We start from the raw sequence: 17,153 nt of genomic DNA on the forward strand, positions 1-17,153 counted from the left end.
CACTGTGGTGTAGCAGGTGAAGCCACCGCCTGGAATGCCAGCACCCTATATGGACGCCAGTTCAAGTCCCAGCTGCTCCACTTCTGATCCAGCTCTCTGGGAAAGCATAGAAGATGGCCCAAGTCCTTGGGCCCCAGCACTTAAGTGGGAAACCCGGAAGAAGCTCCTGACTCCTGGCTTCGATTGGCACAGCTCCAGCTGTTGCAGCCAACTGGGGATTAACCAGCAAATGGAAGACCTCTCTCTCTCTCTCTCTCTCTCTCTCTGCCTATACCTCTCTATAAACCTGCCCTTCAAATAAATAAATAAATCTTTAAAAAAAAAGAGTTAAAAATATCAATATGTCTTATCTAACAATCAAATAAATGAGCACTAAGCTATGAGCAAATTTTTTGTCAACTGGATTAAAAAATTCAAAAGAATGATAAGACCCAATACTGGCAAAAGAAGGAAAAGAAATCTAAAGAAAATTCCAGCTTGAAGTATAAACTGCTATAACATTTCCCAACAGTAATTTGAATATACATATCAAAAAACTCAGACACACATACTCATTTTTTACTTCTAGGAAGAAGTATTGTTACTGTATTTTATAAATTTTCCATAGTTTTCATAAAAAAACTTTTTTTTTTTAGAAAACCAGTAGAGGCCACTGCTGTGGCCTAGTAAAGCAGTGGAAGATGGCCTAAGTGCTTGGGCCCCTGCACCCACATAAGAGACCTGGAAGAAGCTCCTGGCTTCAGCTTGGCCCAGCTTTGGCCATTGTGTACATTTGGGGAGAGATTCAGCAGATGGAAGACCTCTCTCTCTCTGCCTCTTAAATAAATAAATAACTCTTTAAACAAAAGAAAAAAAAAAAATAGGGGCCAGTACTGTGGAGCAGCAGGTAAAGCCAGCGCCTGTAATGCTGGCATCCCCTATGGACACTGGTTCAAGTCTTGGCTGCTCCACTTCCCATCCAGCTTCCTGCTAATATGCCTGAAAAAGCAGTGGAAGATGGCCCAAGTGCTTGGGCTCCTACACCCATGTGGGAGACTCGGATGAAGCTCCTAGATACTGTCTTTGGATGGGCTCAGCTCTAGCCATTGCACCCATTTAGGGAGTGAACCAGCAGATGGAAGCTTTCTCTTTCTCTGCCTCTAACTCAGACTTTCAAACGAATAAATAAAAAAACTTTAAAAAAAAAAAAAAGAGAGAAAACCAACAAACACTTTTCAAACCAACTAAAATATGGGGTGAGCATTTGGCCTAGTAGTTAAGATATCAGTTAAGATGCCCATATGCCACATCAGAGTACCTGTCTCCAGCTCTTTATTTCAGCTTCCCGTTATTAGCAGACCCTGGGAAGCAACAGATGATGCCTCAAGTAATTGGTTCCCTGCCACCTGCATGTAAGGCCTAGACTGGTTCTGGCTCCTGCCTTTGGTCCAGCCCAGCCCTTACCATTGTGGCCCGCTGGGAAGTGAACCAGCAGGTCAGAGTTCATTCTCTGTGTCTCTCTACATCTCAAATAAATGAGTAAATATTTTAAAACTGTATCAAAAAGAAGCTTTAAATCTTGTTTTCTAATCTAGATTACCCATTATATAATGGTATATCACTATTACATGACAACTCTCTTTGCAAATTTGTATTTTAGTTAAATCCTAATGCCAAATAAGCCATGACTGCCCAAAGGCAGATTTACAGATGCCAGCATCTCATTCACACAGCCACCCAAAAGGTGCAGAGGGCTGTGCCTAGCAGAATGAGCCGCTGGTGTCTTGAAATTTTTAAAAGATGTTTCTATGATGTACAGAAGCTTAGATGTTGACACGTCTATACTTTTGCTTGCTCGTTCAGTAAGAAACCATCAGGAATAGTCATCTTTCTAGGTAGGGAAGAGGTCTGTATCTTCCCACTGCTTGAATTTTGAACCATTTTTGTATTTTGTTTCACATTTGACTTTCTGGTTTTCAAGCTGCGTCTTCGTTGCTGCTTACCGTGGAGCACTTCTCCAGAACTGCCTGCTGGAACTTCAGAAATCCCTCCTGAACCTCAGCTTCGTTGAGGAAGAAGGCAAGGAAGTGAGTGAAGGGCTGCTTTCTCCTAAAAGTGTCCAAGAGAACATCAATCCGAGTCCGGGCGGAAATCACACCATTTCGATACTGGCCGGTGATAACTGCAAACAAAGGAAAACGGTGAACACACCCAAGGACGCCCAGATGCTTATATGCAGCTGACCTCAACTTTGTCACCTCTCAGGAGCTAAAAAGTTCGGAATGTGTATATAAATCTGAATAGGTGTCAAATGTCAGAAAGCTGCTATTGAATGCAATCTAAGCAGAGAGAGGCTTAAAAATAGAACACTTCTGGCACTGTGGCACAAGTGGGTTAACGCCCTGTCCTGAAGCACTGGCATCCCATATGGGCACCAGTTTGAGACTGGGCTGCTCCTCTTCCGATCCATCTCCCTGCTATGGCCTGCAAAAGCAGTACAGGACGGCCCAAGTCTTTGGGCCCCTGCACCAACGTGGGAGACCCGGAAGAGGCTCCTGGCTCCTGGCTTCAGATCGGCACAGCTCCAGCCATTGCGGCCATCTGGGGAGTGAACCAGCTGATGGAAGACCTCTCTCTCTCTCTCTCTCTGCCTCTCCTCTCTCTGTGTAACTCAGACTTTCAAATAAATAAATAAATCTTAAAAAAAAAAAATAGAACACTTCTTCCACAGCACAGTACAGCAACTTCAGTTTACAACAATTTATTAGATACTTCATGAAGAATTATAAAGTAGGAATTTGAAGGTTTTCAGCACCAAAGAAATGATAAAAGTTTAAGGTAATGCAAATGTTAATTATCCTGATTTGATCATTAGACATTCTACATCTGTATCAAATAAACACATTGGACCCTACAAACTACAATTTTTATGTGTTGATTAAAAAACTACCTAGGCCAAAAGAAAAACAAAACAAAATATCCTTAAGACCAGATGATGAAGTAGAAAAATGAGTTCTCAGCTACAAGGCAATCCCTTACACATTGTTCATACAAATGTAAAACAGTATAACCACTACAGAAAAGTTTAGTAGTTCCTTAAAAAGTTGAACACAGAATTATTGTATGACCCAGCAATTCTCCTAAGGATACCCAAAATAAGTTCAACAAAATGCTCAAAAAAAAAAAAAAAAAAAAGTATAGGGGCTGGCATTGCAGCACAGCTAGCAACCCACATCAGAATGCCAGTCAGAATCCTGGCTGAGTTGGAAGAGGCGAGTCCAGTCTCAAAATGGAGGGCCAAGGACTAGCACTGTGGCACAGTGGGTTAAAGCCCTGGCCTGACACACCAGCATCCCATATGGGTGCCGGTTCGAGTCCTGGCTGCTCCCCTTCCAATCCAGCTCCCTGCTATGGCCTGGGAAAGCAGTAGAAGGCCCAAGTCCTTGGGCCCCTGTACCCACATGGGAGACCCGGAAGAAGCTCCTGGCTCCTGGCTTAGGATCGGTGTAGCTCTAGCTGTTGCAGCCATCTGGGGAGTGAACCAGCGGATGGAAGACCACTCTTTCTGTCTCTACCTCTCTAACTCTGCCTTTCAAATAAAAAAAATAAATAAAATAAATAAAAAAAAAAAAAAAGAGGAGGGCCATGATCCAAAGGAACCAGAGCAGCTGGGAAAACTTATTGGTGATCTAAGCTTTGAAACTACAGATGATAGTTTGAGAGAACATTTTGAGAAATGGGGCACACTCATAGATTGCATGGTAGTGAGAGACCCCCAAACGATACGTTCCAGGGGCTTTGGTTTTGTGACTTACTCTTGTGTTGAAGAAGTGGATGCAGCGATGTGTGCTCCACCACACAAGGCTGATGGGCGTGTTGTGGAACCAAAGAGAGCAGTTTCTAAAGAGGATTCGGTAAAGCCCGGTGCCCATCTCACAGTGAAGGTTTTTGTTGGTGGTATTAAAGAAGCTACAGAGGAATATAATCTGAGAGACTACGTGGGCAACTTTATGGGTCATGGAGGAAACTCTGGAGGTGATGGAGGTAATTTTGGCTGTGGTGGAAACTTTGGTGGAAGAGGAGGCTATGGTGGTGGAGGCGATGGCAGCAGAGGACGTTATGGAGGAGGTGATGGTGGCAACTATGGTGGTGGTCCTGGTTATAGCAACAGAGGAGGCTATGGTGGTGGTGGACCAGGATATGGAAACCAGGGTGGGACATGGTGCAGGAAGAGGATGATGGTTACAATAAAGGAAGAAATTTTGGAGGTAACGGTGGTGGTGGTGAAAACTACAATGATTTGGTAATTATAGTGGACAACAGCAATCAAATCATGGACCCAGGAAAGGGGGCAGTTTTGGTGGGAGAAGTTCAGGCAGTCCCTGTGGTAGTGGTTATGGATCTGGTGGTGGAAGTGGTGGATATGGTAGCAGAAGGTTCTAAAAACAGCAGAAAAGGGCTCCAGTTCTCAGCAGGAGAGAGAGTGAGGAGTTGAGAGAAAAGCTGCAAGTTACTTTGAGACAGTCGTCCTGAATGCATTAGAGGAAGTGTAAAAATCTGCCGCAGAAGGAACGATGATCGACAGTCAGAAAAGTTACCGCAGCCTAAACAGGAAACCCTTCTTGTTCAGGACTGTCATAGCCAGTTTGCAAAAAGTGCAGCTATTGATTAACGCAATGTAGCATCAATTAGGTGTACATTCCTGAGGTCTTTTATCTGTTGTAGCTTTATTTTTTCTTTTTCTTTTCATAACATCAGATATACTACCCTGTAAATTGTGATAGTGATACCAGGAATAAAAAATTAAGGAATTTTTAACTTTTCAATATCTGTGTAGTTCAGCTTTTCTACATTTTAGTACAGAAACTTTTTTTTTTTATTTGACAGATAGAATTAGACAACGAGAGCAAGAGAAAGGTTTTCCTTCCATTGGTTACCCCCCAAATGGCCGCTACGGCTGGAGCTACGCCAATCAGGAGCCAGGTGTTTCCTCCTGGTCTCCCATGTGGGTGCAGGGCCCAAACACTTGGGTCATCCTCCACTGCCTTCCTGAGCCACAGCAGAGAACTGGACTGGAAGAGGAGCAACCATGACTGGAACCCAGCGCCCACGTGGGATGCCGGTGCTGCAGGCGGAAGATTAACCGAGTGAGCCACGGCGCCAGCCCCAGTACAGAAGCTTTAACACAATGCAGTTTCGAAGGTGTTCCTTGTGAGTTAACAAGTAAAGAAGATCACTGTTAATTACTATGTTGTATGAATTTTGCTAAAGTTAACTAAAGAAACACCTACTGACTTGCAGGTTAAGAGGAATCTATTCCCCCCTTTTCCAAGCCATGATATGAATGGGCACTAACATGTGGAGAGAATAGATACTTGTATGTTTGCAACGTGTGTTTTAGATAAATAGGATTGGATATTTAAATTAGCATTTGTGAATTTAATAGCATTAAGATTGCCTTCAAATGAAAAAATATCAAAATTCCTTTGGTATTGTTCATTTTCTTTGAAACTATAATCCTACAATTTTAGTGTATGAGATGTGTTGAGTCCTAGCTATGTTTTGAACACCTCTATTCTACATTTGCGTTGGTCACATTTGAACTGCTGCCATAGTTTTTGGGTATAAAGAATGTCTACTGCCCTCTTTAAATTATTGGAAGGGAGAGTGGGTGTTTTCTCACTTCTACCTTAAAAACCATTCTTAAACACTTCAAAATACAGGACCACCAACACTGCTATATCTCAGCATATTAGTTGGGTACCTTTATTTTTTAAAACAAGTGTTCCATAAATTTAATTATTTTCCTTGGTTTACTTTTTTTTTTTTTAAATTGGCTACAAGCTCTCAGTCTCAGTAAGAGAATAAAATTCATGTACTATTGAACTTAAAAAAAATAATCCTGGCTACTTCCCTTCTAATCCGGCTTCCTGCTATCCTGCTAATGTGCCTGGGAAGGCAGCAGAAGATAGCCCAAGAGCGTAGGCCCCTACCACTCACACATGTGACCTGGATGGAGTTCTTACCCCTGCCTTCAGCCTAGCCCAGCCCCAGCCATTGAGGCCATTTAAGGAGTGAACCAGCAGATAGAAAAACTTGCTCTGTCTCTTCTCTTTGTCTCTGTCTTTCAAATAAATCTTTATTAAAATTAAATAAATAATGTATACACAAATCTTCATCACAGCTCTGTTCACAACAGCAAAAAGGTGGAAAGAACACAAATGTCTATCAACTAACAGATGGAGAAACAAAGCATGGTAGTTCTAAATAAATGGCTTTGTCATGCCACAAAAAGGAATGAAATAACATGGATAAAATCTAAAAATATGCTGGGGGGCCAGTGCTGTGGCGCAGTGGGTTAAAGCCCTGGTCTGAGGCGCCGGCATCCCATATGGGCACCGGTTCTAGTCCCGGCTGCTCCTCTTCCAATCTAGCTCTCTGCTATGGCCTGGGAAAGCAGTGGAGGATGGCCCAAGTCCTTGGGCCCCTGCACCAATGTCGGAGACCTGGAAGAAGTTCCTGGCTCCTGGCTTCGGATCGGCGCAGCTCCGGCCATTGCAGCCAACTGGGGAGTAAACCAGTGGATGGAAGACCTCTCTCTCTCTCTGCCTCTCCTCTCTGTGTTTAACTATGACTTTCAAATAAATAAATAAATCTTAAAAAAAAAAAAGGCATTGATGTTACATTTTTATTTACTTGAAAGGGAGAGGGACAGAGACTCTCAGAGGTCTTTCAGCCACTGGTTCACTCTCCAAATGCCTGCAATAGCTGCGGCTGGGGCAGGCTGACGCCACAAGCCTGGGACTCAACATGGGACTCCCACTTGGGTGACAGGACCCAAGTACTTGAGCCATCACCTGCTGCCTCCCAGGGTGCACAATAACAGGAAGCTGGATCAGAAGTGAGGCGCTGAAACTCACTACACACTTTGACACAGGAAGTGGGTGGCCCAAGTGGAAACTTAATTGCTACACCAAACATCCACCCCAATGTTAAACTGTAAAAAAGAATTCCCTAACTGCAATGACAATATCTTTTTTTTTTCTTCTTTTTTTGACAGGCAGAGTTAGACAGTGACAGAGAGAGACAGAAAGGTCTTCCTTCCGTTGGTTCACCCCCAAAATGGTCGCTATGGCTGGCGGGCTGCGCTGATCCAAAGCCAGGAGTCAGGTGCTTCTCCTGGTCTCCCATGCGGGTGCAGGGCCCAAGCACTTGGGCCATCCTCCACTGCACTCCCTGGCCACAGCAGAGAGCTGGCCTGGAAGAGGGGCAACCGGAACAGAATCCAGCGCCCCGACTGGGACTAGAACCCGGTGTGCCGGCGCCGCAGGCGGAGGATTAGCCTAGTGAGCCGCGGCGCCGGCCGACAATATCATTTTGAAAGCATCTCCTGATATCCCATTACTTGAGACTTCAAAACAGGTAAGACCAAATTCTTGTCTAGAGAAGGAATCAAAGAAGGAACCAAAATCTACTAAGTCATTTCCTTCTCTAGTTTCTCTTATTTAGAAGAGAGAAAAGAAAATGAACAAAAGACAGCAAGTACAGCACCAGTGAAACCACAGTCCTGATTTCATACCACAACTCAATTTGCTCTAACCAATAAACTTGATTTTTCTATATAGTTTACGTCCCTCTAAGACCAATAAGCAGCTTATCCCCTTGCTTTTCAATTAAATTTGTTCCACTAAATTCTTTTAATAATTACTCACTAGTTTTGCACACTGCAATATTCCTGCTACCTAAGGCAAAACTGAATCTTTACAACCTGTCTACTGTTTGGATTGGCTCCAGTACCTTAAAATACCTAAAGTTTCACCATTTATACCATATTACTATTTTTACCACAAAGAAAATTGCATATGTTACTACACGGATAGAAAAAGTAGGGAAAATATAACACCTGAGGCCGGCGCCGCGGCTCACTAGGCTAATCCTCCGCCTAGCGGCGCCGGCACACCGGGTTCTAGTCCCGGTTGGGGCGCCGGATTCTGTCCCGGTTGCCCCTCTTCCAGGCCAGCTCTCTGCTGTGGCCAGGGAGTGCAGTGGAGGATGGCCCAAGTGCTTGGGCCCTGCACCCCATGGGAGACCAGGAGAAGCTCCTGGCTCCTGCCATCGGATCAGCGCGGTGCGCCGGCCGCAGCGCGCCGGCTGCGGCGGCCATTGGAGGGTGAACCAACGGCAAAAGGAAGACCTTTCTCTCTGTCTCTCTCTCTATCCACTCTGCCTGTCAAAAAAAAAATTAAATAAAAAAAAATAAAAATAATAAAAAAAAAAGAAAATATAACACCTGTTACTAGTGATTATCTCTAAGGTTCATACCACAAGAGTTTTCCTTTTATGTTTATATGTAATTTGTACAAGCATTCATTTTTTTTGAAAACATGTAAATTTTATCAAAAAAATAAAGTACACTTTAATGAAATGATAAAATTACCTCAATGATTCTTGGTTAAATTTTCAAGAGCCCACATTTTTGCACTTACAACTCTAGTATTTATGTTGGAAAAAAAAGAAAGCCCTCCCAAAATGTGACACTTCTTTGCTAAAGTTTGCTGACTTTACCAATGGGCCGGAAAAACTCTAGCACTGCACTGTTGAATGTGGAGGCCCTAATTAGAACTAAACAAAATTTAAAATGGAGTTATGCGGTTATACTAGCCATCGTTGGAACACTGGTTCCTGTTCTAGACAGCACACACAGAGAGCACTCCCTGCATTGCAGGAGGTTCCCTGGACAGCACCACTCCAAGTTCACTGAGATTGTCTGTCAAGGTGATTATACTTCTGCTGCAACTTAGTAGAATCGATGGGTGTTTATGGAAAATGGATTATAGGGGGCTACTGTACTCTTTGATCCTGAAAAAGTTCTATTGTTTTAGAACAAGTTTTTAAAAATTTTGTCCCTACAGTGTCCCTCACTCAGAGCTACTGGAAAGGAAAAAGCCTGTGTCCTTGGTTCATGATGGTGCCTGACACTTTCTGGTGTGATTTATACTACCAAATTATTTTTCCTCATTGGAGTTATTATTCAAGTCAGGTTACATTCTCTTTTTTTTTATTTGAAAGGCAGAGTTACAGAGAGGAGGGCAGACAGAAGAGAGATCTTCCATCCACTCATTCACTCCCCAACTAGCCACAACAGCCAGGGTTGGGCCAGGACAAAGCCAGGAGCCAGGAGCTTTATTCCTGTCTCCCATGTGGGTGCACAGGCCCAAGTACTTGTGCCATCCGCTGCTGCTTCCCCAAGTGCATTGGCAAGGAGCTGGATTGGAAGCAGAGCACCCAGGGCTTCAACTAGCGCCAATATGGGATGCCAGCATCACAGGCAGCAGCTTTACCCACCACACCACAATGCAACCCCATTGGTTACATTATTCTAATCATTACTCTTATCATTTCCTTCCTGATTTTCAGATCAAAGTTTAAAAGCCTGAAAGAGGGACTGGCATTGTGTCATTAGTGGGTAAAGCTGCTGCCTGCAATGTTGGCATCCCATATGGGCGCTGGTTCAAATCCCGATTGCTCCACTTCCAATCCAGCTCCCTGCTAATGTACCTGGGGAAGAAGCAGCAAATGGCACAGGTTCCTGGGCTCCTACACCTGGAAGAAGCTCCTGGCTCCTGGTGGACTGGCCAGCTATTGACTCCTGGCTTCAGATTGGCCCAGCTCTGGCCATTGCAGCCATTTGAGGAGTGAACCAGCAGATGGAAGATCTCTCTCCCCTCTCCCTCTCTCTATAACTGTGCCTTTCAAATACATATATAAATCTTTTTTTTTTTTTTTTTTTTTTTTTTTTGACAGGCAGAGTGGATAGTGAGAGAGAGAGAGACAGAGAGAAAGGTCTTCCTTTTGCCGTTAGTTCACCCTCCAATGGCCGCCACGGCTGCCGCGCTGATCCGATGGCAGGAGCCAGGTGCTTTTCCTGGTCTCCCATGGGGTGCAGGGCCCAAGCACTTGGGCCATCCTCCACTGCCTTCCTGGGCCACAGCAGAGAGCTAGCCTGGAAGAGGGGCAACCGGGACAGAATCCAGCGCCCCAACCAGGACTAGAACCCGGTGTGCTGCGCCACTAGGTGGAGGATTAGCCTATTGAGTCGCGGCGCCGGCCACATATATAAATCTTAAAAAAAAACTGAAAGAACACTTATGGAAAGAATTGAACTTTATTTCATATTCACTATCTCACTGATTTTCTCTAATTCTAATTTGAAGCAACTTACAAACTCCATTTCAAGCTTCAAAACCATAAAAGAAATCTCCTAAAACAAAATGAAATCCAGACATTTTATTACATCAATGCATGGTAAAATATAAAATTAAAGCCCAGGTACTCAAACAGCATAAAGCTGTATGTATAACTGTATCTTCCTCCATTTGGTAGAGTGATACTGATGTATCATAAAAAGGCCAACAGCTACAAAATCCCATAGAGGACAGTCACTAAATGCCTCTGCTGGGGTGCATTATTTCATATACACACAAAATGAACTGTAAATTTAACTAATGTATTTTGAGGTCTTACCAATTTCTCCATCTTGTCCAGGTTTAGGAATGCTGATAGAGGTTTTAGTCTCCAGCTCTATTTTCTTCCTAGTGTCCCCTCTCTTTCCAACTATATGCCTATAATAAAAAGAAAAATTAATAAAGGGGATTACATCAAATGTACCACAAAAAGGAATTCCACTGAGTTTAAATCTTCTGTGGCAGAGACACTCCCTTACAGAAAATGCTTCAGTAAAAATCAGTATTTACAGAGGAAATCATTAAGTCTTCCAATTCTACACGTGTGGAATTACACTCACTGGCCAATGATGTTCTACTGCTAGTTCAATGTATAGATAGAATAACCATGCTGACACCCATTTGCTTCTCAAATCAGATTCAAAATTTGGGCCTGCAGGTTCAAGGAACCCTTCAGCAACCAACAGGTCCATAATTTTAGGGGGGAGAATGTTGTCCTTTTGGAGAACAAATTAACTATGAGTTCATCCTAAAACTATACTTGATTAATAAGGGTTAATAAGATTAGCAAAGAGCAGTGTTCCCCTTTGGATAGATTCAAAAGCACAAAGAGTAAAAAGGCAACCACAGGCTGAATTCAGCACACAGATGTATCCTGTTTGGGAAATTTCATCTAAAGATATGTATTTGCAGATTCTTTCAGAAAAATCACAAGATCGGAAAACTTAGGGTAAACAACAGATTGAAGCCCACTCTTGACTCCCCCTCCATTACTCCCTCCTATCTTTCACTTGCCCTACTTCAATCATTACTGATTCATTTACATGACTTTCCTGGGCCTTGCAGTATGAAAAATTCTGACAATCCAAGGCTATCTTCTGGAACCCACAGTAATTAGATGTCTTAAAGGAAATGACACCACCAGATCCCCAGAGAAAAGTCCTGCAGTCTATAAAGCACTAAGAGACCATTAAAGGACTACAGAGGCAATGACCTCCCTGCCATCAACATGATTGCAATTACAGCACCCGTTACCACAGGTGACTATGTCTACAACTATTCACTTGTTTTTAAATGGGCTGTCCATACCCAGTTGTTTCCATTAAGATCTACTCTGGTAAGCCGGTTTTTTGTTTTGTTTTGTTTTTTTTAATTTTTTTGACAGGCAGAGTGGACAGTGAGAGAGAGAGACAGAGAGAAAGGTCTTCCTTTTGCCGTTGGTTCACCCTCCAATGGCCGCCGCGGCCAGCGCACTGCAGCCAGCGCACCGTGCTGATCTGATGGCAGGAGCCAGGTACTTCTCCTGGTCTCCCATGGGGTGCAGGGCCCAAGGACTTGGGCCATCCTCCACTGCACTCCCTGGCCACAACAGAGAGCTGGCCTGGAGAGAGGGGCAACCGGGACAGAATCCGGTGCCCCGACCGGGACTAGAACCCGGTGTGCCGGCGCTGCAAGGCAGAGGATTAGCCTAGTGAGCCGCGGCGCCAGCCTGGTAAGCCGGTTTTTAAAAAATAAGAGGTTTGTGGTAGGCGTTGTGACACAGTGGGTTAAGATGCTGCCTGAGATGCTGGCATGCCATATTGGAGAGCCAGCTCCGTTCCCGGCTGTTCCACCTCTGATGCAGCTCCCTAACACTCCTGGGAAGGCAGTGGAAGACAGCCCAGGTACTGGGGCCCCTGCCATTCAGGTGGGAGATCCAGATGGAGTTCCAGACTTTCAGCTTCAGCCTGCCCCAATCCTTGCCATTGCAGCCACCTGGGGAGTAAACTAGTGGATGGAAGATTCTCTTCTTCTGTCATTGTGCCTTTCAAATACATAATATCTTTAAAAAAAATGTTTTGAAGAGAATTGGAACTCTCTAATTTCCATGTGGTTTTCTGTGTTGGGCTGGACATGCTATGGCACAACTGTCAGGCCTTTGACTTCCCAGGCCTTTTTCATTAGAAGAACTTTCAATCGGACTTCTACTGATTGTTATGTGGCCAGTGGACAAGTCTAGCACAGACAGTTTGCTGAAAATATTTTTAATAGTTTAGGCTTCAGCACCTTAGAAAGAGAAATGGTTGAGGTTAAAGTCATTTAACCACTCTAAGCCTACTTCCTCACTTATAAAAGTGGAATGAATAATACCTATACATCATAAGGTTGTTGGAAGGATTAAATGTGATCATATATAATAGAGCTTCCCAGAAACTGGCCCAAATCTCCAAAGAGTCCATGCTATCCTTATTAAGCCCATAATGGTATCCTTCCAAGTGAAAACACAACACAATCAAATTCAAAAGAAGTTTACATAAGAACTCTAAAATATTCTATATAGTAATGCAGGTAAGCAGGGATACCCTGGTTGAATATGTAAGTGGAATTTCCTATCAAATGCAGTGGTTCTCAATCTTGGTCACACAGTGAAAATACCTTGGTTTAGGGGTTGCAAAAACTAATGGTTGGCCGGTGCCGTGGCTCACTAGGCTAATCCTCCGCCTAGCGGCGCCGGCACACCGGGTTCTAGTCCCGGTTGGGGAGCCGGATTCTGTCCCGGTTGCCCTTCTTCCAGGCCAGCTCTCTGCTGTGGCCAGGGAGTGCAGTGGAGGATGGCCCAAGTCCTTGGGCCCTGCACCCCATGGGAGACCAGGATAAGTACCTGGCTCCTGCCATCGGATCAGCACGCTGGCCGCGGCGGCCATTGGAGGGTGAACCAATGGCAAAGGAAGACCTTTCTCTCTGTGTCTCTCTCTCACTGTCCACTCTGTCAAAAAAAAAAAAAAAAAAAACTAATAGTGCCTGGGTCTCGCTCTCACAGGCTGACTTAATCGGTCTGAGGTACACCCAGGCACTGAAAAAAGAGTTTCAAACACTGATTCAAAGGTACACTGAGGCTGAGGATCACAGCATTACCTCTATTCTCTGACAGGTATTGTCAACATTAGGGTTTGATTACACATTAGTTTGGTTTATTCCTTCCTTGACCCAAGTAAATGTAGAAAAATGATTCATAACAAAGAAATCTTCCTGGTAAATACTGTCTATTAATTAGGATTTAGCAGAGCCAAACCTAATCTAATATGCTAGACATCTGGTCCATAACGAGCACTTACACGACACAGCATTCAAAAGACCATCCAATCAGAATCAGACATCTAAGGAATGTTTACAAACTTCACCAATCAAAGTCATACACAGTAAGACATGTTTCACTGATTCTGTCAGGGAACTGAGCCCCAGCTTTCTAAAATCATGTTTCTTAGGGAAAAGTGTCACTTGAACCTGAGAGGAAAAGTGAGCTCTCAGGGTTAGTAGCAGTCTTGTCTGCCCACATTCCGGGAGAATTTCATCCTTAAAAACTATTTCAGAGTGCTCTCAAAGCTGACAAAAATGAAACTATTTGCCTCTTGCAGCTTAAAGGCATCTACTTCTGTATTTGTAAAGTTCCTGCCCCAGACCTAATGTGCTTGGACAGATCTAATTATTCAGCTGGTATAACACTGAAGAACACTGGCAGCCTTCCTCGACTAGCTTATCATCAAAAGCATAAGCACAAAAGTCAGCCACGTGAACTGATAACATTCTACATATCTGCAATTATTAAGAGACAGCTTGCGGTAATCACAAAGTTTCTAAATAATGACAGAGATCGCTCTGGAAAAGCACATTAGTCTTGGATAAACATCAGGGGATTGTTGGAACAGACCTATTCCTGCCTTCAAGAAGCTTCCCATCTCATATAGGAGACATCAAGTTGCACATAACAAATACAGATGGCGATAAATGCCACAAAGGAAAAGCAGAGTATGTTAAGAAAACAGATAGTAGGGTAATCAATGTTGGGGGGGGGGGGATGACAGTGTCAAGGCAAGCTTCCCTAAGAAAGGAGAATATATTTAAATACGGAAATGATTCCAAGGCAAAGGAACAGCTATGTAAACGCTCTTAGGCAGGAAGGAGTACAGCACATTTGAAGAAGACCAGCTGGGTCTAAGTGCAAAGCCAGGGAAAGAACGGGATGAGCTAAGCCTAAAAAATGCAGGCCACCTAAGTCACATTCAAGAGCGCGGCATTGTCGGAAGACCGACAATGGATTTTAAGCAGATGTGGTAAAATAATCAAGTTAGCTTTTTAAAAAGATCATGCACCCTCTATGTGAAGAACTGACCAGGAAGAGAGCAGTAAGCGGCTTTCGGAAGTAATCCAGAGAAAAGGCGGAGGAGCACAGGCGCTCGCGGAGGGAGGTAAGCGGCAGTCAAATCAACAGGACGCGGTGACACCTGGGGAAGGTAATTGGTCCTTCGAAATTTGAGGACAGAAAACACTCAGCTATGTGATTAGTAGTAATCAAACACCACAGTCAGCTTCCCGCTGAGTTTCCTGGATGCGCCTGCCTGTGAAGCTGCGGGGGCCCTGACTCACTTGTACAGCAGGCTGGGGGCCCGCACGGTACAGCGGAATCCTTGTGGGGTCTGCTCCACGTCATAGGCATCACAGGGCTCACCGGCGTCCTCCATGGAGCCTGCACAGAAACCACAGCATCTGGCTCAGAAACACCGCTCCCCTGGGGACAGCAGCCTTCTCCCCGGGTTTACAAAAACAGGACATGGGCACAAAGAACAAGCCAACACTTCACCCCGCAGAACATCGCCCTGTTATTCCGTCTGAGCTCTCTTAGGAGAAATAAAGCATTTTAAAAGACATATAGGGACTATGTGAAATCTTTGACTCCTGGAAAAGCAGCATTTACATATAACAGTGTTTAACTCTTCGCTCTTAGAAAGGGAAGACAATGAAAATATATCCTTGTCTTTTGAGATGTAATTCACATAACATAAAGTTCACTCTGTTAGAAGTATACAATTCAGGGGCCGGCGCCGTGGCTCACTTGGTTAATCCTCCACCTGCAGTGCCGGCATCCCATATGGGAGCCGGGTTCTAGTCCCGGCTGCTCCTCTTCCAGTCCAGCTCTCTGCTGTGGCCCAGGAGTGCAGTGGAGGATGGCCCAAGTGCTTGGGTCCTGCACCCACATGGGAGACCAGGAGGAAGCACCTGGCTCCTGGCTTCAGATTGGAGCAGCACACCGGCCGTGGTGGCCATTTGGGGGGTGAACCAACAGAAGTAATACCTTTCTCTCTGTCTCTCTCTTTCTCTCACTGTCTAACTCTGCCTGTCAAATAAAAAAAAAAGTATACAATTCAGTTCTTTTCAGATTTTCTTTTTTAACTTATTTGAAAGGCAGAGTTACAGAGAGAAAGGGAGGGAGACACAGATCTTCCATCTGCCAGCTCACTCCCCGAATGTCTGCAACCTCCAGGACTGGGCAGGCCACACCCAGGAGCTTCTTCCAGGTCTCCCAGGTGGGTACAGGGGCCCAAGGACTGAGGCCATCTTCCACTGCTTTCCCAGGCGCATTAGCAAGGGAGCTGGATAGGAAGTAGAGTAGCTGGTCTCAAACCAGCACCCATAGGCAATACCAGTGTCACAGGCTGTGGCTTAACCTCCTATATCACAACCCCAGCCCCTCAGAATTGATTTAAGATTTATTTATTTGAAAGGCAGAGTAACAGAGGGAGAACCTCAAAAGCCTTCTTTATACATGAAACTAAAACTCAAGTTAATTAATCTAAAAATTTCTGTAAGCCATCTCAACTGTTTACTTTTTTTGTAAAGGAGTTATTTATTTATTTGAAGGTACAGTTAGAGAGAGACAACGAGAGACAGAGAGAGAAATCTTCAATACACTGGTTCACTCCCCAAATGACTAGCTGGTACTGGACCAATCTGAAACCAGGAGCCAGGAGCTTCTTCCAGGTCTCCTAAGTGGGTGCAGGGTCCAAGCACTTGGGCCATCTTCCACTGCTTTTTCAGGCAAATTAGCAGGGAGGTGGATCAGGAGTAGCAAGACTCAAACTGGCACCTGTATGGGGTGCTGGCACTGCAGACAGCAGCTTAGCCTGCTACACCACAGCACTGGCCCCACCTGCTTACTTCTTATAATTATTCCTATATTAAAGTTCTTTGTGCATCTGGAAGTCATGCCATGTCATGCACAGAGAAAAAGAAAATAACACAATAACAGCTAACATTATTGGGCATGGGACTAAATCCTTTACAAATGCTTATCTATTTGAATAATTTATATATATATATATATATATATATATATATATATATGAAACCTTGCAGAGTTGCAAGGAAACTGAATTTTGTCACAGAGTATTAATGGTTAATATTAATAATTAACTAAAATTACCCCTTATGACATTTAAGCCTCTTGTGACAAAGATGAAACAGAACTTGAGTAATGAACTGCAACAGAGAATGCCTCCAACTCACTCTCATCAGTGCCTTTAGCCATCAAATGAGCTAGGGCGAGTCAAATGTCTCCAGTTTCAGTGCTGACACAGACACTCATTGAAACAACACACAGGACTGCTCCTCCAATACAGGGGACACACCGCAACCAGGAGTACCTTGATAGAAGTCCTCCTCCTCCTCTTCATGCTGATAGCTCTTTTCTTGGATGGGGTTTTTCCTGTAATTCCGCCCCTCAATTCTTACAAGTTGTGGGCGCAGAACTTCCATGACACCTTCTCCAAATTCTGGTCAAGTCCTGAAAAACAAAATTATCACCTGACCTCTTTAGAGTCAAAACCAAAACCTTAGCTCTGCCACGGGGCTGCCGCAGGCCTGGCGTCAGGTCACAGCACGTGCCAAGCAGAGGAC

General features: G+C 44.2%; 1 protein-coding gene across 8 annotated transcripts in view; it reads right to left on the reverse strand.

The window, feature by feature from the left end:
• The window catches only part of ASCC1 (activating signal cointegrator 1 complex subunit 1), a 108,500-nt gene that overhangs the window by 88,830 nt on the left and 2,517 nt on the right, over positions 1-17,153 (reverse strand). For all 8 annotated transcript variants that reach the window (XM_070057803.1, XM_051823793.2, XM_008269983.4 and 5 more), the window contains 4 exons: positions 16,901-17,040; positions 14,847-14,946; positions 10,504-10,601; positions 1,983-2,161 (listed from right to left, as the gene is read on the reverse strand). In XM_070057803.1, coding sequence (XP_069913904.1) covers positions 1,983-2,161; positions 10,504-10,601; positions 14,847-14,946; positions 16,901-17,012 — 489 coding nt within the window. In that variant the 5' untranslated portion in view covers positions 17,013-17,040. The remainder of the gene's footprint in view (positions 1-1,982; positions 2,162-10,503; positions 10,602-14,846; positions 14,947-16,900; positions 17,041-17,153) is intronic.

This window comes from Oryctolagus cuniculus, chromosome 15 (genome assembly GCF_964237555.1).
Source record: "Oryctolagus cuniculus chromosome 15, mOryCun1.1, whole genome shotgun sequence".
Classification (NCBI taxonomy): Eukaryota; Metazoa; Chordata; class Mammalia; order Lagomorpha; family Leporidae; genus Oryctolagus; species Oryctolagus cuniculus.